The sequence below is a fragment of the Leishmania donovani genome, chromosome 34, assembly GCF_000227135.1.
Source record: "Leishmania donovani BPK282A1 complete genome, chromosome 34".
Lineage (NCBI taxonomy): Eukaryota > Euglenozoa > Kinetoplastea > Trypanosomatida > Trypanosomatidae > Leishmania > Leishmania donovani.
The window spans coordinates 493,263-515,264 of NC_018261.1; the positions used below are offsets into that span (position 1 = coordinate 493,263).

A 22,002-nucleotide genomic window follows, 5' to 3' on the forward strand; every position below is an offset into this window, starting at 1 on the left:
CAGCGAGGGCGAGGGGCTCAGGGGGGGGGAACGGGGCGTGGGTGGGCCTGCCGGCGCCAGGCGTGCGTTGCCCACCACACAGCGCAGGTTACCTTGCACGCGAGGAAGCCGAAAAGCCCCCCAAGCAGACGCGCGTGGGAGGACGCACACACGCGAGAGACGGCAGCGCGAGAGGTGAGGCGGCGAGAAGCAGCGACGAGAGTCCGCGTCTTCCCTCCCTTCTCGCGCAGGCATCAGCTCCGCCGGCTCCTCCACGACGGTGTCTGTGGGGAGAAGCCGGCGGAGCCGAAGTAGCTTGCCCACCGCCTCCTCCACTTCACTTCCTCCCCGCCTGTTGTATATACCCCCGGATTCGCGGTCGAAACAAGCTTCTGATCGTCGCACCGGATCATCAATAAGAAGATGTTGATGATATCCAGGCACCAGGCCACCAAGAAGAGAACGAAGCCGGCTCCATACCTTGTGCCAATAATCAGCCGCTCGCAGGTTACGCCTTCATCCGTGTAGAACGTGAGCACCATGGCCGCCCAGACAATGCCCAAGGTGAAGATGCCAACGATGTTGAGAACCAGGCACACCCAGCGGAAGATCGAGCAGCAGAACAGCAGAAGGACGCCCAAGACGAACGCCGCGCCGTACAGAAAGATGGAGATGACAGCCAACGCCTGAGCAGCGCGGAAACGGTTGCGGCGGCCCGTGCAATTTGCCCACAACTGGTCCGACGTGAGAAAGTACGAGCTGTTGGAGCAGCCCCATTTTGCGCCCCACAACGTCAAGCAGAAGTGCGAGAATGCAATTTCGGCAATCGTGCCGCGAAACATGTCGATCGGCGTACCCACCAGCACCAACAGGAACGCGATGAGCTGGAGGATGACGTAGAGGACCATGCCGATGCTGCACGCCATTTTGGCGGATCCGCAACGCCGACAGCTGGCAAGGGCAACGCGGAGGTGGACGGGAGCAAGAGCGACAGGGCGGTCGAGACTGCGCGACAGAGCTGACGAGGAGTGAGGCGAGAGCGGAAGTGAGTCGAGGCTTGGCAAGGCTATGTCTGTTGTCTTTGTTGTTGCACGTGCACGCACACGGTGTCGCTCATGTGTGTGTGTGTGTGTTTGCGTGTTGTGAGAAGCGGAGGGATGTGGGGTGTGGGCAGGAGTGAAAGCGGGAGAGGAGAGAGGGAGAGACAGAGAGAGAAATGCGGGGGAGAGTGGCGAGGACATGGGCATGTGGCGCTGCGAGGCGCGCACAGCGGGAGCACATGGGCCACTTCTCGGCATGCACGCAAGGCACGCACGTACGGAGAGGCGGCCGGCGGACGCGAGAAGCGCCGCAGCGGCAGCGAGGGCGAGACGGAAGCACCGCTGAAGGCGTCCAAGCGGAGAGGACGGAGGGCACTGCCTGCCACCCTCCTGGCAAGCCTTGCCGCCCCCCTCCCACGCTCTTCTCGTCTTGCACCGCCCCCTCCGTGTGGCCGCGGCAGCCAAGCAACCGCGCCGCGCACAGCGAGGTCGGCGTACGAGGGAGCGAGAGTGCAAAGAGCCGCAGCTGCAGGGCCTGCCGTCTGCTGCTTCTCGGCGCCGTTCTCCCCCTCCGCGTTGTCGTGGGTGCGTCTGTGTGAGGCCTTTCGAGCGGCGTGTACAGAGGAGAAGGGAAGGGGACGAGGGGCCGCTGTGTACGCGTGTGCAGGAGAGCAGCAGCACCGCCCACTCCGCACCGCCTCCGCCGCCACTAGTCAGTCCCACATCACCCACCCGCACCTCTCCATAAGTCCAGAGAACAAAACACACATCCATGACGGCAGCGCGAGGGGAGGCAGCAGCACACACACACACACACACACACACTCCGCCTTCCTCTTGGCCCTCACGCGCGGTACCACACCGCTGCCACCGCCTACACCACCCGCGCCGCGTCGTCGCCGCTCATTGCAGACAGCAGAGAGAGTGACAGCAGGTATAGGCGGCAGGAGGACGCACAGACGCGGCACCGCAGCGGCTCTGCGCAAGAAAGAAAGAGACACAAAAACGAAGGGCAGGAGACGCCTCAGGCAGCGACGCCGTATGTGCGTGACTGGCCGACGAGGGCGGGGCGGAAAGGCGTGCTGCGGAACAGCCGCACACCCTTTGCGAGACTGCACCGCACTGCCTCCAACAGCCTCGCATTCGTACACCTTGCCGCCGAGACGCGGCCGTGATGCACGGCGGCAAGCAGCTCGTCCACATCGCTGCTGCGCGCTCCCATTCCGTCGAAAAAGCGGTTGAGGCTGGCGGCGTCGATGGCATGCTGCGTGTAGGCGGACGCCTGCTCGTCCGTGCGCCTCACGAGGTCCCCGCCGGCAGTCGCGAGCGCACCCTCGCCCTGGGGCCACCGTGCGGCCTTGGGGAGGTTCTGGATGGCGGGCCGGAATGCATGGCCTCCCCCCCTCTCTGCTGCCGCCCGTGGGCGCGTGGGCTCGTCGTGAGGACGCAACGCACCGCAAGCATGCCTGCTACACAGCTCATGGTGCCCTTGTGCTTGGCCAGGGCGCAGCAAAGCCTCATGCCCCTCACCCGCTCGCAGTGCAGCTTGCCAATCGCCCCGTGCTGGCCGCGCGCCCACTGCACCCTCTCGCCAATGCCGCCCTGCCCGGGCTCCGACGCAGACACAGACTGCACGAGATCCGCCCTTTCCAGCAGTCAAATCCGCTCCCCCCCCAGCCGCCGCTAGATAGGATGAGCGCGATGACCTCCACGTCGCGCGGGTCGCGCGCGCAGCAGTTCCCGCTGCGACATGGAGCGGCGCCGGTAGTTGCTCGTCCGCTGCGCGAGGCACGTCAACGAGCCAGTGCCTGGATGGGGTAGCACCTGCAGCTGCTCGCTGTCGGTGCGGAGCGTGAGGCTGCCGAGTAACGAAAGCAGCTTCTCGCCCCCTCCCCCTTTGTCCCCGCACGGCCTCCTGTGGCCGCTGAGCCACGCCCGCAGTCCCGCCGCCACGCACGACGCACAAGCGATGCGGATGGAAGGGACTGGCCCTGCTCGTCTTGGCCACCGCCCACAAGTACACCACCATCTCCTCGGGCGCAAGGTGCAGGACACTCCGGGGCACCAACCACAGTATCTCGCACTAGGGGCTGTGCCCGGCAGTATCAGTTCGCGGTGCCGCTGGCCCAGCCTCCGCAGAGCACTGATGATGTTCACACCATACGTGTGGCTTGTCTGACACCAGATGTTCATGCTGTCGGTGAACAGCTGTGCCGTGTGCAAGTCCATCGCAAGGTCCTTCGTGTCTGCGAATAGCCGGCGCCATACGCAGAGGCTGCCCAGCTGCGCTCATGTTGTCTCACTCCGAAAATTCTGCTCAAATCGCCCCGCGCTCTCTTCGAGCTGCGCGGCGCTTACATTCCGGCGCAGCGGCGTACACTGTAGTGCCCGCCGTGAGAGGGGGCGTGCAAGGTTGCGCTCACTTCATTTGGCTGCTTGGTCCTTCTGTCCGCTTCCGCCGCGCCCCTCACCCACAAACCTCGCTGGGGGTGTGCCGTGATAGGGGCACCCCGGTACGCTGCTGCTCTGCGAGTGCGTGCTCTTTTCCTACCGTGCCCCCCCCCCAACGTCTCATGCACCTGCTCGCGGTTAAACACACCAGGATCACGGGGCCTATCGTCCGCTCGTCCCGGGAGCTTGCGCTGCAGAGGGTGAGCACGCGCGAGAGCCGCGTCTGAGTGAGGAGGCAGTCGAAGGCCCTCTTCAAGGCCAGTGCAATGTCCCGGCTCTTTTGTGGCGTCATGCCGAGCCCGTTGAATGCGACGCCGCAGATCGCCGAGAAGACGGCGATAACGACGGTCTGCATCATGCCACAGCCTGGACAACACGGGTTGGTTCTGACGATTTGGGCAAGGTGAGCGTTCAGCAGAGGCCCACGCCACGTCGCGCTGCAGCAAATGGCGCCTGGGGGCGGCAGTCCCTCCCTGCCCGGCCCAAAGTGGGCTCTCCGGGCCAGGGATCGCTGGGCGGCGCTGGGATCCCCACGGCACCGGGGCACACGGCGTCGATGGACCGGGGCTGGGGGCCGTTCGCAGCCGAAGGCGCCGCGGTTGCTTGCGCCGCGGCCTGCGTTGCATCCGTCCGCTCGGCCGTCGATGCCGCTACCAGAATGAGCCACCACACGCTGTGTCTGCCCTTCAGCGACGCCTTGCGTGCATGCCACGGGTCGAGCACGGAAGGGGGGAGACGGAAGAGCGGCCGCGGATCCTCCTCCGTGGGCGTGTCGGTCCGCGATGGGGCCCCTCAGAGACGGCAACATCTATGTCCTCCCAGACCCGCCGCCGCTCGCCCCGTGTCAGCATCCGCTTCGTCTCCCGGCAGCGGGCGCGCGCGGCTGTCCATGAATCGGCTGACAGCTGCCTCGAGGCGACGGATGCACTCCTTCGACACCTGCACCCCCTCCCTCAGCAGCATGAGTGATCGAGCCATCCGCAGTCGGAATCCCCACGTGCGCAGGACGCCCGCCTTTCCCCGGTCTTCGGAGCTCATAGGATGCACACCGGTAGCCGGCGTAAACCGTCTGGAACCCCGCAAACGCTTGGCCGCGCGAGGCTAGGCCATGCATGAGAATGCCCATGCACAGCTTTCTTTCCGGCACCAGTCCATCGAAAACTCAGCGCACGCGCACCCACCCCCTGCCCACCTCTGCACCGTCAAGACCACAGCCGCACACGAAATACAACTCTCCGGCACACCTCCAATCGCGTGAGAGAGGTATGCAGCAGAGTCGGACCAATGGGGTCTACTATGAGGCATTTCGGTGCATTCAGATCCTTCCGCAGAGACTGGCGCACTCACCTGCTGGCTTAGGGCGGAGAGCAAGGGGCAAGCAGTAGAAGGAGGAGTGAGAGCGCTTGAGTTGCCCGCTAGCATTCGCTGTTCGAGGCGCAAGCACTCACCACAGTACAACGTGGAAAAATGAAGAAAAAGAAGTAAGAGGCGGCGCACGAAAATGCAAAGGAAGAAGCAGAAGAGTGCTGTAGGACATGATGTCTGCGCTTCGGCGCCTGCACACGCAGGAGATACACATATATATGTATTGATGGTGGTGGTGAGTGCGGTGTGCATGGGGTGGTGGTTACTGTACTTGTTTGATGTGTCCTCTACCGCGCGTGTGTATATTCGCGTGTGCCAAGATGTATCATGTGCAGTTAGCAGCGGCGCACAGCCACACAGTTGCTGCGGTGATCAGACAAGGCAGTGTTTCCGCTTAAGTGCGAAGGGAAAGAGAAAATGAAGTGGAGCTTGAGAGAGAGAGAGACAGCGTTCTCTGTTCTTTGTGCTACAGAGCAACCCTCGCACGAAGAGTGTGGGTGGGCTAGTGAGTTGAGCTGTAACGAGGAGGAGGGCGTGCCTGTGTGAGTCACAACGGTCGTGGCACCGTGAGCTGCGTTCTTGCACGGCCATGGAAAGTTCGGCGAAGGCATCAACATTGTCGCAACACCAGCGAACGCAACCCACCTAGTCGCCTTCGTGCGTATACATGTTTTTCCCCCTTTCTTCAGCATCTTCTTCAGCGCGTTTAGTTCCGGTTAAGATCAGCATGGATCGCCAGCGGATCAACAGATAGGGTCATCCACTGCCTGATGTGCACAGGAGGCGAAGGGCACCACAAAAGAAAAAGGGAGGAGGGAGGCGAGTTCATCGGCACCACGGCGATGAGAGAAAGAGGAGGAGAGACGCGGCAGATGCGAAATAGGAGTAAAACCGAGCGAGCTGCCAAGTTTTCTCTCTCGACACGTCTTTGTGCGCGCACGGGTGCGATGAGTGTACAGTAAAAGATAGACGGACAGGGAGGGGAGAGTCGGCCGGCGTACCAACGTCGCCTTCATGAAGCGAGAAGAAAAGATGGCAGATCACAGGGAAGCATGTGACGAAGACAAAACGTAAGGATCAGAGCGAGAGAGAGGTATCCAGACCCACATAAGTTGGCAGGCAGCCATCGAAACTGCTCAGTCAAACAGGGAGAGGAGCAACTAGAAGAGCTGGTGCGCGTGATTTGTTGCGCTGTGGTGGGAGGGAGCGTGATTAGACACGCCATGTGCGTCCCGGCGCGCCCCCTCCCCCCTACCCCCTGCGACACTGCTGTTACTCCATGCTGCACCTTCCCTCCTCTTCACTGCCATGAGAGCTGTCACTTCCCTTCCCTTCTCACTAAGCGCGACACAGATCTACACGAGTGTCTCACATCTTGGACGGCTGTGTTAGCTCACGGTACACTGCCAGCACACGCTCTTGAATGGCTGCCTTGTCGATCGTCACCCCTTCCGCTGCAGAGGGGTGCCACCACAGAGCCTTTATCTGTGTCGACAGCACCTTGAGGCGAGCCAGCGCTGCCTCTTGCCCTAATAACCCGACCGTGTACGCGACGACTCTTCTGCTTACCTTCGACTGGCCAGGCGCCGTTGTAACGGGCACGCGCTTTATCTGTAAGAGCGAGAGCGCGATGAGGCTCTCGTAGTAGTGTTGCAGCGTCTCCTTGTTGGCCGCCACTACATAGCGCAGCTTGTGCTCCGCATACAGGATGCCACACGCTCGCTGCGTCGCCGTGACCACTTCGGCAGCCCCGAGTGGCTTACCAGGGTACGTCGCCAGCAGTGCCGACGCAGCCACCAGCACCGTGTAGAGCGCCTCCACGTGAGGGCAGATGAGTTGAAGGAGGAAGTAGTAGTACTGCGTAACGGGCAGGTGCACAACAGTACCGCCGTGCGTGTCGGCGCCAGAAAGCTGGGAGGACACGGTGTGCTCCTCTACGCACTGCTGAAGCTGGCTTATAGTGCACTCCAGCCACGACGCGAAGCTCATCGGTGCTGCTTCGGCGTAGTTGGGGAACTCAGCGGACAGCAGCCGCTGCAAAAGCTGCGTCTGGCTGCTCAGCACGTCCGCTTTCACGGAGCGGACCCCGCACAGCATCGCCCCGTCGGCGCCTGATGGCGGACTGTGCGGCGTTGTGGCAGAGCCGAACGCCTGCGCGACGACGGCGACGAGGGCCTCGTCCATACAAACGTGGATGAGCTGGTTGGTGCTGATGTTGACTGCGATCCTGGTGACCACGCTGTCGGGGTGGTATGTCACGCCTGACATCTCGTCCGTGATGTGGATGTAGCGGTAGAGGTTGGTCAGCGCCTGCGTCACGACCCCAGCAGGGCTCAACTCGGAGGCCTCCACCGAAAGCTGAGCACCGCGCTCGCGCAAGCGCCTACGCAGCCACTTGACCCCCTGGTGAACCTTTTCTAACGGTATGGCGGCTGCCGCGGTGGTGTCAATGCCCTCCTTCAACGTTGTCGTTGCTGTGCAGTAGTAAGGGCCAAGACACTCGACTACAGCAGCCACCATCGACGCCGGGGTGATGACCGTGTTACGCTGTAGTTTGTACACCAGGTGCCACGCGACGGTGGCGAGAAGAGGGATCGGGGTGATGGAGCTGCCTTTGGCAATGGAAGGCGTGGTATCGATTGTCTTGCACACCGACGCGGTTGCGGCGGCTGGCGCAGCCAGATCTCGGAGTTGCTCGCCCTTAGGCTGGAGCGGCAGCGGGCACTGCTGCGGGTGCTCCTTGAGGGAGCGCAGCGACACGGGCTCGCCAATGTGGATGTTGATGTTGCCGTGCATGCGCTCGAGTAGACTTCGGGCTTTGAGCATGTTCGTCGGGTTCTCCTTCGGCTTCGGAACGCCCAAGAGCTCCTTGGCATGTGTGGTGGCCTCGAGCACCTCGTCGTAGGAGAGGCTGACCGGCATAATGAGCACGTCGTCAAGCTCCTGCTGACCCGGCTCGTAGAAGGTGTCGCAGACAAACTTGAGAAGGCCCAGCTTAGGCGCCATCGTCTTGCCAGTGCGACTCCGTGTTCCCTCAATGAAGAACTCGAGAGGGCGGCGCGCACGCACCAGGTGCCGCACATACTCCTTCAACAGCGCAGCGTACAGTGGGTCGTCGCGGAAGGAGCGGCGCATAAAGAGGGCGCCGCTGCCCCGCATCAGGGTTGCGAGGACGCCCATGCTAAGAAAGTTTTCTCCAGCCACGATGTGCGGCAGCGGCAACCGCATGAGCGCCAGCACCTCGGAGAGAATGAGGAAGTCAATGTATGAGCGGTGCAGCGGGACGAAGACGACGGCTACGCGCGGCATGGCGAAGTAACGGTGGAGGCGCTCATAGGCGCCGTTGTTGACGTCGACGCGGCCGTAGATACTGCGAAAGATTGCGCGAATCATGAGACCCAGCGCGCGACAGTGAACGTGATTCAGTGCATCGCCGCACTGCAGCAGAAGACTCTTTGCCCGGGCCTCCACGTCTTTTTTCGATGCGCCGTCTTTGGCAGCCAGAGCGGTCATGAGCCGCTGGATGTTCGGCTGCGCGATGATTGAGGTGAGCACCTGCGGCGTCATGCCAGGTGTCATGTCACTGCGCCAGCCGTTCGCCGTCATACCGGCGCGATGAAGAAACACGAAGCAATCGAAGTACTTGTGCAGAAGAGACGGAAACGGCGGGATGCGCTCGGCACCGCGGTACACAAAGTCGTTGGTGAAGTAGCGCCGCGGCTCTGGAAAGGCGAAAGGGGCTTCTGCGGCAGAAGCAGCTGCCTCCGGCTTGGTGGGCGACGACACCGCTGCACTCGCAGGCGCCGGCTCGGCTGGGGCGCTGACGACAGGAGGATCGCGTACTATGCTGACGACGCTCGCGCTGTCGGCCACCGGCGGAGCGTGGGAGCGACTCCCTACGTGCTGCAAGCCGGATGAAGACCGCAGAACACACCGTGCCAGGTGCTCAAGCACTGCCCGTGCAATCACCGACACATATGCCTCCCAGTCGACCTCGACGAGCGCCACACACTGGTGATAGGGCATGAGTGTGTGGTGCGATGTCAAGCGACGCAGTAGCGAGTGATACAACGCCACGTTGAAGTCATCGAGGCGGTATGGCGGAACGGAGAAGGACGAGGACGCTGTACGCCTGCGCGATGCGGCGAAGGCAGCAGATGTCTTGTCTCGCACCGCTGCCACGCGTGCAGTACGCTCGATGTAGCTGACAACGCTGTCCATTTGTGTCACGTAAGCCTTTAGCGCCTGCGCCGCCTCGGCATTACCGACCTTCTCTTCCATGATGCGCTGCCGCTGCTGATACGCGCGCCATCCTTCCAGCGCGTAGGCAGCCGCGCGCGGCTCCGGCCCGAAGTTGACCAAATCCGCCACGCTAAACGGGAACTGCAGAATTGGCGCCGGCGTCAGCACGCCAGCCACGGGAAACGCCGCCGAAATCTGGTCGGCAAATCGACCGTAATAACTCATGAGATACTCGCCCATCATGCCCCACACCAGTGACGCCTCGCCAGGCTTGCGTGATTCGGCAACTGCGAAGGACCCCATACGGTGTCGCGTGACACACTGCGCCGGCGGCGCTGGCATTGCCGTCGCCGCCTCGGCAGCAGCGGCGGCGTGCGAGGACGCAGGCGAAGAGCCACAGTACTGCATCTCCGCGGCACACTCCACACACTCTGGCAACTCGCCGTGGCACAGCCATATGTATCCTAAGAAGGCGGCATTCAGAGCGACGTCGACGGGCGTAATAGTGGCTGGCTCACTTCGGCTGACAGGGAAGTGCCGGAGCACGCCGAGGGCGTTGGCGGCGCACAACACGGGAAGCGTGCCGCCGTGTGAAATACCCGACGCGGCTTGAACGGCGACCTCCGTCGCACCGAACTCCAGCGCCGGCGGGTCCATAGCGTATGAGTAGGTGAGGAGCACCACCCAGTCTACCGCCGTGGCGACCTCCTTCGCGATGCTCGACAGCATTGCACACGCAGCCGTGCGATAGACGTCGTCGGCGAGAATGATAAGACTGCCGCGCACCCGCGTCTGTTGAGAAGCGGTTTCGGAGGCTTGCGAAGCGCCGGCAGCACTCCAAAGACGACGCAGAAGGATATCGTACGCCTTGAGCCCGCTTTCCGTGTCTGGGCTCAGCGACTGCGCACTCAGCACCAGCACAAACAGAGAATCCGCAACACGAGGTACACCACAGCTCCCGCCAGACCCAGAAGAGACGTCTGTTGAGGATGCCGTGAAGCTCGTCTCGCCAAGTGCGCCGCTGCCGAGTAGATGAATTCGATGCAGCATCGGCCCGATCTCCTCCGCCTTGGGTGACACCCCACCATAGTAGAACTGCGTCATGTGTGTCACAGAAATGTCGCGGCGTGTGGCGCGGCTTGCACGCAGTTTTGCCTCCACTCGCTGCACGGTGCTCATGAAGTCTCTCGTGGTGGCAGCGGTTTCGGCGGAGCTGCGCGCTGTGTGGAGGCTATCGTTGCCGGAGGATGGGCTGCTGCTCTTCACTGTGATGCCGTCGACCAGCACGCGGCAGTTCAGCGGCACGAGCGGGGATGTGGCGATCGCGCAAGCACATGCCGCAGTGAGGCCATCGATGGGAGCGACCAACACGACCTGCTTGCACTCCTCTGGAAGCGCTAGACGAGGTGGTGGGAAGCTCATTTCCTTCGAAGTCTGTGCCGCGCGCTAACCACAGTGAAAGAATCGCACGCGCACAAAATGCCAAGCACCAAAAAAAAAATTTCGCATACGCGATCACTCGAGCACTCGATACGCTTTTTACGTAACGAACGAACAACAACAAAACGCCAGAGCGAACAGTGAGCGAGGAGATCTTAACGGTACACGGCTGCTGCCTGCGTGCGAGTGTGTCTGCGCTGGTTGACCTCGCCTGCACAGGCGCGGCAGAATACCGGCGGGACCAATTTCGTAGAGCTGGCGAGCAGGAAAAGGAACAAAAATGGAGAAGATAAGCCTTGCGCTTCGCTTTTCAGTGCCTTGTCGCCACATATACCTGCACGCCCAACGTGAGCTGCAGCTGAAGTGCACGTGCTGGTGTGGGTATCGATTTCCAAGCGAGAGAGAGAAACAGGGCAGAGAGGGATGCTGGGTGCCGTGTAAATGAGGGATGGGGAGCTGCGCCCGAGCAGCAGCACCGCAGGCAACAGAGGTACACGCGCGCAGAAATACACACTCACGCAAACAGAAAGGCAGCCTGGCTTGGCACCAAGGGCACGCACCGGCAAACAGAAAACAAAACAAAAAGGCGGGATGCAAAGAGTGCCGTTCTACTTCGTCACGGAGGGCTATAGGGTATGTAAAGAGAGAGGGAGGGGGAGAAGACCGCATCGAAGGAGAACCCCCCGTGATAGATGATTAGGACACGCAGAAGGAGCTATAGGGCAAAACAACAACAAACAGAAAGTCATCCACAAAAAAAGACGCCTGCGCGTATGCATACACACAAAGTTCAGCTCAGCTCAGCTTAGCTCGGTTCCAAGTACAGCAGGGGGCAATAAAACGCGAGCGCCACCGTTCGCACGCGTGTGCGCCCACGAAAAGTGCAACGAAAAGCCTAGGAGAGTTGTGAAGAGGGATCAGTTTTTTTCTTTTGTGTGTGGTGGAGGGGTAGAGGGCAGAGAGAGAGACAGAGGAGGCCGATGCTATGCGAGTGGCTGTGTGATGCACGCGTACACAGGCACTGCGTGAGAATGGAAGCACCTCAACATGCGCATCAATGATGGATGGTAGAAAGAGCGAGGTATTAAGAAATACAGACGCGGAGAGAGGCAGAGTGAAGGGAGGCGAATACGAAAATGGTATAGCATCAACAGAGACAGAGGAGGTAAATCCTCTGAGTGCCTACCCAGTCAGGTGTGTGGGAGAACGGGGGGTGGATGCCTTGACAAGAGGCCAGCAAGGAAACGTATCAGCCATCAGCGAGTGAGATACGTCTGCTCGCAGAGCGATTCCCGCTTCGCGGCAGAGACGAGACGTCGCGATAGAGGGCAAAGAAAGAGGTTGTCGGATGACAAGTCGGGAGGTGCAATGTGCGTCACGTACATCTCCGATTCCTCCACGTGCCCCGCACGTCTGGGCGGCACACTACCGAAGTACCACGTTGAGAACGGCGTATACACATACAAATACAAACACACACACACACACACACATATGTATATGTATATGTATATATATATATATATATATGTATATGTATGCAGATATTGGCATTGCGACCGTTGTTCCTCTGCCGTCCTTATCTCCTCGTCTGCATGGAGAATGGCACGGTCGGGGAGAGGTAGAGCACCGCTGTTGATCGCTGCCGCTCCCTCGACGCGTCGTGCGCGTTCACTTTGCGTGTCTCTTTTGGAATTTGTTTTCTCCCCCGGACTTCTGTCAGTGGCGCACACATGGATCGCATCTCCATCCCCACCCCTCCATGCGTACATCACGGATACAGGAACAGAGCGTACGCATGAAGGACGGAGTGATGACAAGAGCAATCGCCTGCTGCCTCCTTGGATGCAGGGGTGGCCGTAGAGCAAGATCGCCCACCTACGAACACGCTTGATCGCAGTGGCAGCAGGCACAGAGGCAAGAGTCACGCCCCACGCGCGTCGGCTTGCGGAGGGAGGGGGAGGGAGAGGGAAGACAGCAGGGACCCGCGCATTTAAGTGGAGGTCGACGTGGACGGCGTGAAGGGTGTGCCACTGCGCCACAGTAAAAGAGATGCTCGCGTACGAACGCGCGCTGACGCACATCTCCTTCAAGAGAGAGAAGCGTCCGATATGTCTGGTGGTCTCCGTAATGACGTGTGGCTGAGTCGGGCGCCGGTAGAGGAAGAGAGCGATGGCGACGGCGATGATGAAATTGCATGGTAGGAGAGGAGCCGCGTGTACGCTAACAAAATAGAGGGGAGAAACAAAGGAGGTAAGCGTGCGAGGAAACGAAAGCGTCGCCGTAATGAGGGAGTGGCGATGGCGGAGGGTGAGCGCACGCCTCACACACACACACACACACACACAAAGAGCTGAGAATCCTTACAAGGGCAGGTGAGAAGGTGCGAAGACGTCTGCACTCAATCGCCGATGGCACACCACCCACTGTTGGCCATTTCATTTCCCTTCCAGAGCCTTCTTGTGCGTCCGGCTTCTTCCTCGGCGCGAGTTCCTTGCGCGTTTCCACGTGCACTGCGTCAGGCGGCATATCGCGGGGTGCACGTGATCACTGGTTTCTTAACAAACGCCGCCAAACCGGGTGCAGCGGTGGGACTTCGAAACACTCCGGAATTTCTGCTCGCGTGCTGACCACGAATGGGCCTCGCTACATTACAGGCTCGCCGATGAGCCCGCTCCTGTAGCTCAAGTAACTCTGCTGACTTGTCGATGACGTCCAGCACCAGTGGAGTGCCAGCGGCGCCATGGCTGCCGCCTCCTTCCAGAGCTTGAAGTACGGCGTGCACATTTTTTTCTTGCGCTTCAGGCTCACCCACACACATGTGGAACAACTGCACAGTGTTGGGCTTGCTCGCGTGCAGCAGGAGGAGCATCTCCGCGTGCTGCACGCCACCGCCAGCCGTGAGCCACTGCGTATTGTCCCCTTGCAGTAGTGGGCTGTGAACTTATGGGCGTCAGAGTGGTCCACCAGGCCGGCGCGGGTGAGCGCGATGGGCTTGAAACGACACCGCGGGTGCGTCAGGAAGCCTCGGGGGGGGGGGGAGGAGGGACGATGGTGCCGTGGTACGCGCCCCAGCCATCGTGATAGCCGACATCGCGGCCGGTGTCGTGACCGCGCAGCAACCTCGGATCTGGGGCCAAGCAAATTTTTTGTGCACGCCAGATACGCGTTGCTGTTGCTCCCGCAAGCAGCAAAAGGGATCAAACGTGAAGGGGTCACTGCCGAGTGTGAGGTCGTCAAGCACGACCGCTTCCTGAGCAGCCGTTGCGGGAAACCGCCGACATGGCGACGGCGACGAATGCGTTTGTGTGCGTGTGAGGGACGGTCAAGAAGCGTCGAGAAGCTGGGGAAGTCGGGCCTTTCCAGGCCGAGGCAACGTGCAAGACGAGGAGGATGGCGAGCACGACGGATGCGAATGGAGGCGTTGTGGTGAGATGGGTGGCGGTTGGGACTTCTGCAACGCAGCTGCTACAGAGAAAGAACACGAGACGAGGATCCTTACGTGAGGCTGAAGCAAAAGCACGCGCAGGCGCGTGCAGAGAGAGAGAGAGACTGAGGCCGTTGCCGTGTGCGGTGTTGGTGGTGGGGAGGGGAGAGGGGGGAGGATGAGCAGGAGCACAGTGTAATACACAGTGCAACAACGCGACACAACACAACGCCGACGGTGCACGGGAGGAGAGGCGCAAACACAGAGACAAGAGCAGCAAAATAGAAAAAAAAACATGCCGCGCCTGAAGGGAGTGAGGAAGGGAGGGAGGGAAGTGCATAGAGTAGTAGGCGCATGTGGAGCTTTCGGGGAGCCGCTAGGAGAGAGAGCGCGCATCCGTGTGCGGCAAGCGTGTGGTCCCCTCCTGCTTCCCCCAATGTACAGCGGGGGCTCCTCGGCTGATGCGCAGCTAAGATATGATCCACAAAGCCCCGCACATGGTGCGCGTCTGTTGTGAGTGCACATGTGGGCACGTGCGATCGTGACTAGTACAAAAAGCGGAGCGCGAAGCATCAAACCATACCCCTTATCGCAGCCGTGAGGGTGGGGGGAGGGGGAACAGTTGGAAACACGAAGACAGCCACAAGTACATAAATAAAACGAGAAGGGGGCGAGCTACGTGAAGATGAGAGAGACGCCGAACACCCGCCAAAGCGAGCACTGGAGTGCGTGCAGAGCCAAGCGACACTCCTTCTTGTTCGCGAATTCAATGCAGAAGGCTCTCAACTCGGCGCGGTACTCCATGCATGTCGTGTCGAACAGACCGGTGAACAAGCTCTTCACCAGCGGCGTCGACACCATCACATTCGGCCCGAGCAGCAGCTTCGCAGTGATGCGGCGTGGGTCGTGCGGGGCTGGCTTCGCGATGAGACAGAGCCGCTGCCGCCGGGAAGCTTCTTCCAGCGCATCCCACCATGCCGCGTCACCACAGTCAAGCTCGCCCTGCGGCTTTGTTGTCTCTTCCATGGCTAGACCAGTGGCTCCGTCACTTGCCAGCGCCCCTACCACCTTTTCGCTCCGCGCAGGGGAGAGGTGGCCCTCGCTTAGCGTCACCGATGCCTGTGTGTCTCGCCGATAGGATGCGATGATATCCGCTACAGAGACGCCATCCGCCCAGCGGAGAAACACGCCGGCCGCTTCGGCGGTCGTGAATTGCACGCTCACAATCACGCGAGCTGTGGCGGTGGAGGGGGCGCCTGCAGATGCGCTGCTTTCGCGCGTCTCGAGGTGCTCGACGGCACCAAAGCGATGCGCGTAGTGGTACAGGAGGTCATCCAGCACGCAAGGCAGGAACGACAGTGCAGCGATGCAGTCGTCGGCGTGTGCAGCCTTGACAGCACTGACGGCGTCGCCGCTACTTCGGCTGTGGGAGGTATACGAGTACGAGTGCGAGCACGATGACACAGACGCCTCGTGGGAGTGCGGCAGCGGACGTGAAGGTAGCACGGAGGGGGAGGACAAAGAGAAGAGAGAGGAATGCATCTGCGGCTCGGCAACCTTGCTGTCTTTGCCCCACGACGGAAAAACCGAAAGAGGAGGGCCGCCCTTCAGCACCGGGAGATGATTGTGGGCACTAGACGCAGTGGTGGCGCTGCTGGTGGCGATGGTCGGTGGTGTCGACAACGATGGGAAGGCGGGCGCGGATACTGTGAGAAGCACGCGGCGGTACCCTGCGGTAGACGGTGGTGCCTCCAACTGCTTAGACAACCCCTCCAGCTCATCCGCACAGCACGTGGAGTACGCCTCCCAATAGGTGTTCCATGTTTCCAGCTGCACCATCGCCGGCGGAGCCAGAAAGGCGGGCAGGAAAGCTGCTGGTGGCACCAGAGCACCCTTCACCCTCGGAAGGAAAACAGTCCTCAACGCGCTGCCGCCATGGATGCTGCGGAGAACTTTCCATGGGTGAGGCTGTATGTAACGTGCTGCGACAGCTGCCTTGGCCTCAGCCGCACCTATCGCTGTTGCTTCCTCTTCACCAGGCGCTCCTGTCGGCGCGGACCGGCGTGGGCGTGACGAGGCTGGCGGCTCAGATGGTGCTTGAAGCGACAAATAAAAGCAGCCGCGGCGCCATTGAGCGGCAGCGAAGCGCTGCTGCACGGTGCTCCATCCGGCGGCAGTTGCGTCGCTCAACGCAGCGTCCGCATTCGTAAGCAACACAGGTGGTGTGTGGCGCGGGAGGCCTCGTAAAGGTAATCCCAGCGAATCGGCCACAGCAGGCGACCGGGGGCGCTTGCGCGCCGACGCCAACCCGTTCACATCCGTCTCGGGGGGAGGAGTGGAATGCATGATGGCCAAACTACTGCTTGCGGACTCTGCTGCAGATGGAGACAAATAAGCACGCGCGACAGCATGCCGCGAAACGAACAACGCCAAAGAACAGCAGCAACAGCGTTGCGGTGCGTATGTACTCGCAAATGAACGGCAAGGAGGCGCAGGCAGCACAGAGCACGGAGGTAAGCAGAGAGAAGGGGGAAGGGAAGAGGGTAGAGGGAAGAGAGACCCAGCGCAGAATGCGCAATGCCGAGGGAGGGTGGGCGAGCCAGCTGTTCCCCTTTTCGTGGGCCGCAGCAGCGATGCATGCGGCTCATGCGCAGATACGTTTCATCCACTAACGCCGACGATGGTGCGCTCCCGTCTCCACCTCATGCCGCTTGTTCCCTTGTCGGAGTTGTTGAAGGCTGTCCAGTGAGCCGAAGGGAAGCGAGGAAGCGGGACTATGAGCTGAGTCGAAGATGCGCGCGAGATTGCGATGCACAGTGAAGCAGGTAGAAGAGGAGGGGAAGAATCGGGACGAGAGCATCGAAAGAAAAGGCGCATGCGCTGAACACCGCGCGCTTTTCATGCGTCCCTCGACTGTCCTGCTTACCGTCGACGCAGAGCGTGTATCTTTCTCATCGTATTATACGGTCGCGGGGCCGCGCGCATCAGTTCGAGCGTCTGTGCCCGCGTGGGTGTATGTGCATGCACATGAAGGCAGCAGGATGAAGGTAAGAGACCACTGGCAGAGAGGCTGTGGGTGCATGGCACTGCGCCATCGTTCACATTCCAGAGGGGGGAAAAAAAAGAGCAGCTCAAACGTAGACACGTGAGAATCTCTCACGTTACACGGACAGTGCCACATCTGTGCCCTCCTCCTGTCAACCGTACACATGCGTGGCCATGCAGGCAGACCCCACCACGCTACCCTCGTTGTTCTGCTTTCCACTTCATGGTGTTTCTCGAAGTAACGTCATAGAACCAGCTATTCTCGCCGTGGCGGTGCAAGCGGCGGCGTTACGACGGAAACGAGCCGAAAAGCGGAGCTGAGAGAAGAGAGGGTATTTCGCCACACCCTCGCCGAGCCAGCAATCCGTTGACACCTCGTGACAAAGACTCGGGTGAAGAAGCGTGGCAGATATCCGCGCGCGTCCGAGTGGCCGTAGAAGGACGCAGGGTCGGCGTAGGAGTGAAAGAGCACAGCTCAGAGCATACGCGCGCTAGTTCAACTGCTCCTCCGCCTCCTCGTCTTCGCCGTAGTCAAAGTCTTCTTCATGCCAGTCGTTGCCGCCCTGCTGCATCTGCGTCTCCTGCTGCTTCTTGGCGCGCTGCTTGCGGTTGCCCATCAGTTCCTCGTCGCTGTCGCTGAAGGCCCCCTCTGCCCCCGGCTTCGCCTTCTTTGCTGCGGCCACCTTTTTGCTCTTCGCGTTTTTCCTCCCCTTCTTTCCCTTTCCGTCGTTGTCATCGTCTTCAACCGCTGCGGCACCACCGCCGGCCTTCCTTCCCCCTGCGCCTTGGCTTTGGTAAGGGCCGCCGCCTGTGCCGCTGGCGTTCTTCTTCCTCTTGCCTCTGCCACCGCGGCCGCGGCCCCCATCATCGTCGCTGTCGTCTTGGAGGTCATGTGAGGGGTCCAGGCCAAGCTGCTGTAACCCAACTGCGATGTCGTGGTCGACCCCCAAGCCACCGTCCGCAGCACCGTCCGTGCCGCTGTCTAGTAGATCGTCGTCATCGCTGTCGTTGCGCTGCCGACCTCGGTGGCCGCGTCGCGTGGCACCCTTCGCCTTGCTCGTGCGGCCCCGCTTGCCTTCACCGTCGCTGTGGTGCTGCCCACTAGAGGCGTTATCCGCGCCCTGACCGAGGTTGCTGCTCATGCCTGTCCCACCACCGCGGCCATCACTGCGGCCACCGCTGACCCCGCCAGCGGACGACGACGATGGGGCGGCTGCCGCGCGTCTCGAGCCAGCCGTGGTAGCCTTTTCCTCTGCAAGTCCTGGTTGCGCGTTGGCGTGCGAGACGGCGTTGACGTCAAACAGAACATCCGAATCACCCACCTCCGTCACGGCGGCTTCCACCATGTGGATTGTGCTTCCAGAGGGGAGCGCCTCCTTTACGAAGTGGTCGAGGTCACGGAACAGGTTTGGCTGCATCAGCAGCAGCAGCGCATGACCAAAATTGCCGTTGCCGCCGCCGCTAGTGCTGCCCGTTACCGAGTCGCTCACCACATCGGCTTCGTTGTCGCGGCACCAACCACGCAGCTTCTCGAGCGCCGCCTCGGACGTCGTCGTGCAGCGAATCTTCATGTTGGCCCGCGCGATGGGGAGAATGCCGGAGTCGATGAGGAGGTGAATGAGGCCCAGCGCTTGCTTCTTTACCGACTGATCGAGCTTCACGGCAGCCCCGATGGAGCGGAGTGCCTGCTCGACCACCTGCGGGGGGAAGGGGCGCTGCGTCTTGGTGTTGATGCACTTTTGCGAGATGATGACCGCAATGTCCTTGAACATTTCATCCACCTCCGCCGTGCGTTCCTGCTGCGCTACCTGCAGTTCACCGTGGTCCAGCATGTACTTGATCGCTTCCGCTTCCGTCATCTCACTCCCAAAGACGGTCTGAATTTCCTTCTCCGAGGCGAGATAGCCACGAGCGACGTTCGCGAAAATGCGCTCGACCTGGAGTACCTCATCCAAGCGGCTCTCCGTACCGCTGCGGTACGAGATGACCTTGTTCTTGTAGCATGCAATCTCCAGCTTGACCCCGTTCTTTGAATACCGAACCACGGCGATGTTCGTGTGCCGTCGCTGCGACAGCGGAAACTGCATACGAGCGCTCATTATAGAAACCACCAGTTCCAGTGCCCATATGACTTGGTCTGCTTGCGTGCAGTGTGTGCGTGTGTGTGTGTCGGGGGGAGGGAGCAGGTGAAGATGGACGATGACGATCTTCAGTTCCTCACAATTTTTTTTCGTGCTTAAAAGTTACGTGCACGATCGATGCGGTTAGTTACCGAAGGTGTTGATGACTAGCGGCAGACGACGAATGACCGAGGGTCACAGAGTGCGCGGACACACGACAAGGGTGAAGAGACGGCACAGCGCTGTACTTTTTTTTTGCTGTTGTTGTTGTTGTTACGCTTCGTCAGTTAATACCGTTTTGCTCGGATGCGATGTTGCCTTCGATGACGACATCCAACGCAAAAGGTGATAGGATGCCTGATGTCGCTCTCTCTCTTGATATATATATATATATACACCTATATAGATCGAGATATACACCTACATCTACACGTATATACGCATACACCTATATATATAGAGAGAGAGAGGTATAAGCAACGAAGAACAACAAGCCGCGCGTTATTCAGAGGCGATGATGACGGGGAACACGTGCGCACCTTTATGTGTGCGTGACTGCAGCGGATTCGCAGAAAAAGCGGAGGTGAGGCGGAGAAACGGGTGGGTGGGTGGGTGGGTGGGGGTAACCAGAGAGGGATGGGGCAGGGGAAGAGGGGCGCACCGCATGGGTACTAGAGCAAAATAGTGCTCATTGACGCGACGCGTGCAGCGGGCGCTCCCCCAGTTGCGTGATTGGCACACCACACGGCACTGCTGTCGCGGCTGCAGAACCTGGTGGAGAGGCGAAACGGGAAGGAGAAAGCACCATCCTCGCAGCGGTTGACTTGAACACTCATGTGCGTTTCTGTCACAGCCACGGCGGTTCGCCATCGTGCCTCCAGGTCGACGTCAGCATCAACGTTGACTTGGAGCGCAAGAGCGCACCTCGCCACCACTCTTTCCTTTTTCTTCCTTGTGTGTGCTTGTACGTCCATTGTTTTCACATTCAATGCCCATACGCTGCTTGAATGGGACGACGTGCAACAGTGTCATGTGCAATGCCGGAGCAAGATGAGCAACAAACTAAGAGGTAGAGGAGGAGCAACAAGAGAGAGAGAGAGACGCAACATCCACGGCAAAGAGAAAAGAGAACAAGATGCTTGTTGCACATCTATACAAGTACACGCCAGGCCGACACGAAAAGGGTATGTGGAAGCAAGGGGAAGGATAGCGCACGTCTGTGAGTTGAGGGAGACGGACAGGAGTGCATCACGCATCACTACACCTCGCCATCATCCATGTCTATACAGTACATAACCAGCACACCGCCCTCTCTATCAAGCGATGCGCCACGTCCTCAGCCGGGGAGCGTGGCAGCGGCTATGCCGGAACGCGGCCAAACTTTTGGCGGTACTGATTGAGCTTCTCATCCTTCACACGCACCAGCTCCTCCAGCTTCACAATCTTCTCTGAAAGAATGGCAACCGTCTCGCGCAGCTCTTGTATCGTGTAGTCCTTCTCACGCAGTACCTGTGTCAAGCTTGCCACCTCATTCACCGATGGCGGCGTCGGCTGCCTTTGTGGCTGTGTTTGCCGTGGAGGTGCCTGCGGGCCCGCTGAGGAGGACCCCCGAGATGATGCGGTCCTGCCAGCCGGCGCCGCGGGCGATGAGGGCCGCCCGCTTTCACGGTGAGCGGTGGCGGCAGAGGCTCCGCCATCTCTCGCGTGGCCGCCTTCTCGAGGCTGTGGCTGCGACGGCGACGGGTCCACATAATGCGCATTCTCGTGCGCCTGAATCTCCCCCATCATTAGCATCTCTTCCCGTCTCGCCTTGATCTGCGCAACCTTCACGCGTAGCGCACGCAGGAAGCGCTCGATGGCGCCGGGCACGGCTGCTACGATGTCTTCCACCTCCTCTGGGGGAACCTCGAAGTACAGCTTGCGCAGAACCTTAGCATTCAGCGTGTTCCAGTTGTCCAGCTTTTTTGCACGCGACATTGCCGGGACGTAGTTGTGCAGATCGACTAACTTTGGGAAGAAGAACTTAAGTATCTCTGCCACGGAACAGCCATCGGCGAAGTCGCGGGCGATGTTGCGCTTCTGCCGCGAGATTGGAATCTCGTCCACCCACGTGTAGAGCTCATGGAGGTCCTCCTCCGTGAAGGGGACGGACGCCATGGTGAGAGTATTGAAACGTCCGAGGTGATATTACGTGTGGTGGTGACTGGTAGCAGTGTGCCGTGTTTGCGTGCGTTAAAGGCGAGTCGTTGGCCTTGCTGACGAGATCGTAGAGACCGGAACAGAACAATACGAACGATCTGCGCGATCGTTGAGGCGTTCGTTTGTCCCTTTCTTGAAGTATCGACTTCACACCTGCAGGGGTGATGACAGATTCGAATGGGGTGAAGGCCGCGAGGCACGGGGTGAGAAGGACCTACAGAAAATGTCAAGGCAATGTAAACCTAACACGAAATAAAATATGGCACGACATCGAGCGTCTCCTCATATGGGGACTTTGCAGGACTGCACGCGAGCGTGGGCCATGTGAGAGAGGGGGGCCGTTCCCTTTTATCCCTCCCTCGATCTCCATCGCGTTGCTGTTGCCACCAAGGTGCATCAGTACGTCTTCCTCTTTCTCTGTGCGCGCACATCGACGGGATCCCATGAGCAATTCTGTAGTTTTTGTATGTCTAAGTGCTGAGTGAAGGAGGGGGAAGGGGGCCGCGCGTACGGTGGCATTCCTCGTTCTGGGCGAAAATGCCGGGAACCTCTCCCGCCCCTCTAACTCACCGCACCTGTCGGGAGGGGAGGGGAGGGGGCACAAGCGCATCCACAATCAACAAAGAGGAAGCCGGAAGAAAAAGAAAAAAAGGTGGGGGGAGGCCGAGTCGAGCCCAGCCCAGCCCTTCCTCCC

The 22,002-nt window shown here is 60.3% G+C and overlaps 6 protein-coding genes across 6 annotated transcripts; all 6 read right to left on the reverse strand.

Annotated features, from left to right (window-relative positions):
- Window positions 1-233: 233 nt before the first annotated feature.
- On the reverse strand, window positions 234-905 carry LDBPK_341150 (amastin-like surface protein, putative; the record flags this gene model as incomplete). The annotated part of the gene is made up of 1 exon (XM_003864229.1): window positions 234-905. The coding sequence occupies one exon, from the start codon at window positions 903-905 to the stop codon at window positions 234-236; it is 672 nt and encodes a 223-aa protein (XP_003864277.1).
- A 1,138-nt stretch (window positions 906-2,043) lies between these two features.
- Window positions 2,044-3,048, reverse strand: LDBPK_341160 (tuzin-like protein; the record flags this gene model as incomplete). Its single annotated transcript, XM_003864230.1, has 1 exon — window positions 2,044-3,048. The coding sequence occupies one exon, from the start codon at window positions 3,046-3,048 to the stop codon at window positions 2,044-2,046; it is 1,005 nt and encodes a 334-aa protein (XP_003864278.1).
- Window positions 3,049-6,203: 3,155 nt separating this feature from the next.
- Window positions 6,204-10,499, reverse strand: LDBPK_341170 (dihydroxyacetonephosphate acyltransferase; the record flags this gene model as incomplete). The annotated part of the gene is made up of 1 exon (XM_003864231.1): window positions 6,204-10,499. One exon carries the CDS (start codon window positions 10,497-10,499, stop codon window positions 6,204-6,206), a length of 4,296 nt encoding a protein of 1,431 aa, XP_003864279.1.
- Window positions 10,500-14,619: 4,120 nt separating this feature from the next.
- On the reverse strand, window positions 14,620-16,290 carry LDBPK_341180 (hypothetical protein, conserved; the record flags this gene model as incomplete). The annotated part of the gene is made up of 1 exon (XM_003864232.1): window positions 14,620-16,290. One exon carries the CDS (start codon window positions 16,288-16,290, stop codon window positions 14,620-14,622), a length of 1,671 nt encoding a protein of 556 aa, XP_003864280.1.
- A 1,190-nt stretch (window positions 16,291-17,480) lies between these two features.
- Window positions 17,481-19,088, reverse strand: LDBPK_341190 (hypothetical protein, conserved; the record flags this gene model as incomplete). The annotated part of the gene is made up of 1 exon (XM_003864233.1): window positions 17,481-19,088. The coding sequence occupies one exon, from the start codon at window positions 19,086-19,088 to the stop codon at window positions 17,481-17,483; it is 1,608 nt and encodes a 535-aa protein (XP_003864281.1).
- Window positions 19,089-20,468: 1,380 nt separating this feature from the next.
- Window positions 20,469-21,266, reverse strand: LDBPK_341200 (hypothetical protein, conserved; the record flags this gene model as incomplete). Its single annotated transcript, XM_003864234.1, has 1 exon — window positions 20,469-21,266. The coding sequence occupies one exon, from the start codon at window positions 21,264-21,266 to the stop codon at window positions 20,469-20,471; it is 798 nt and encodes a 265-aa protein (XP_003864282.1).
- Window positions 21,267-22,002: the final 736 nt, after the last annotated feature.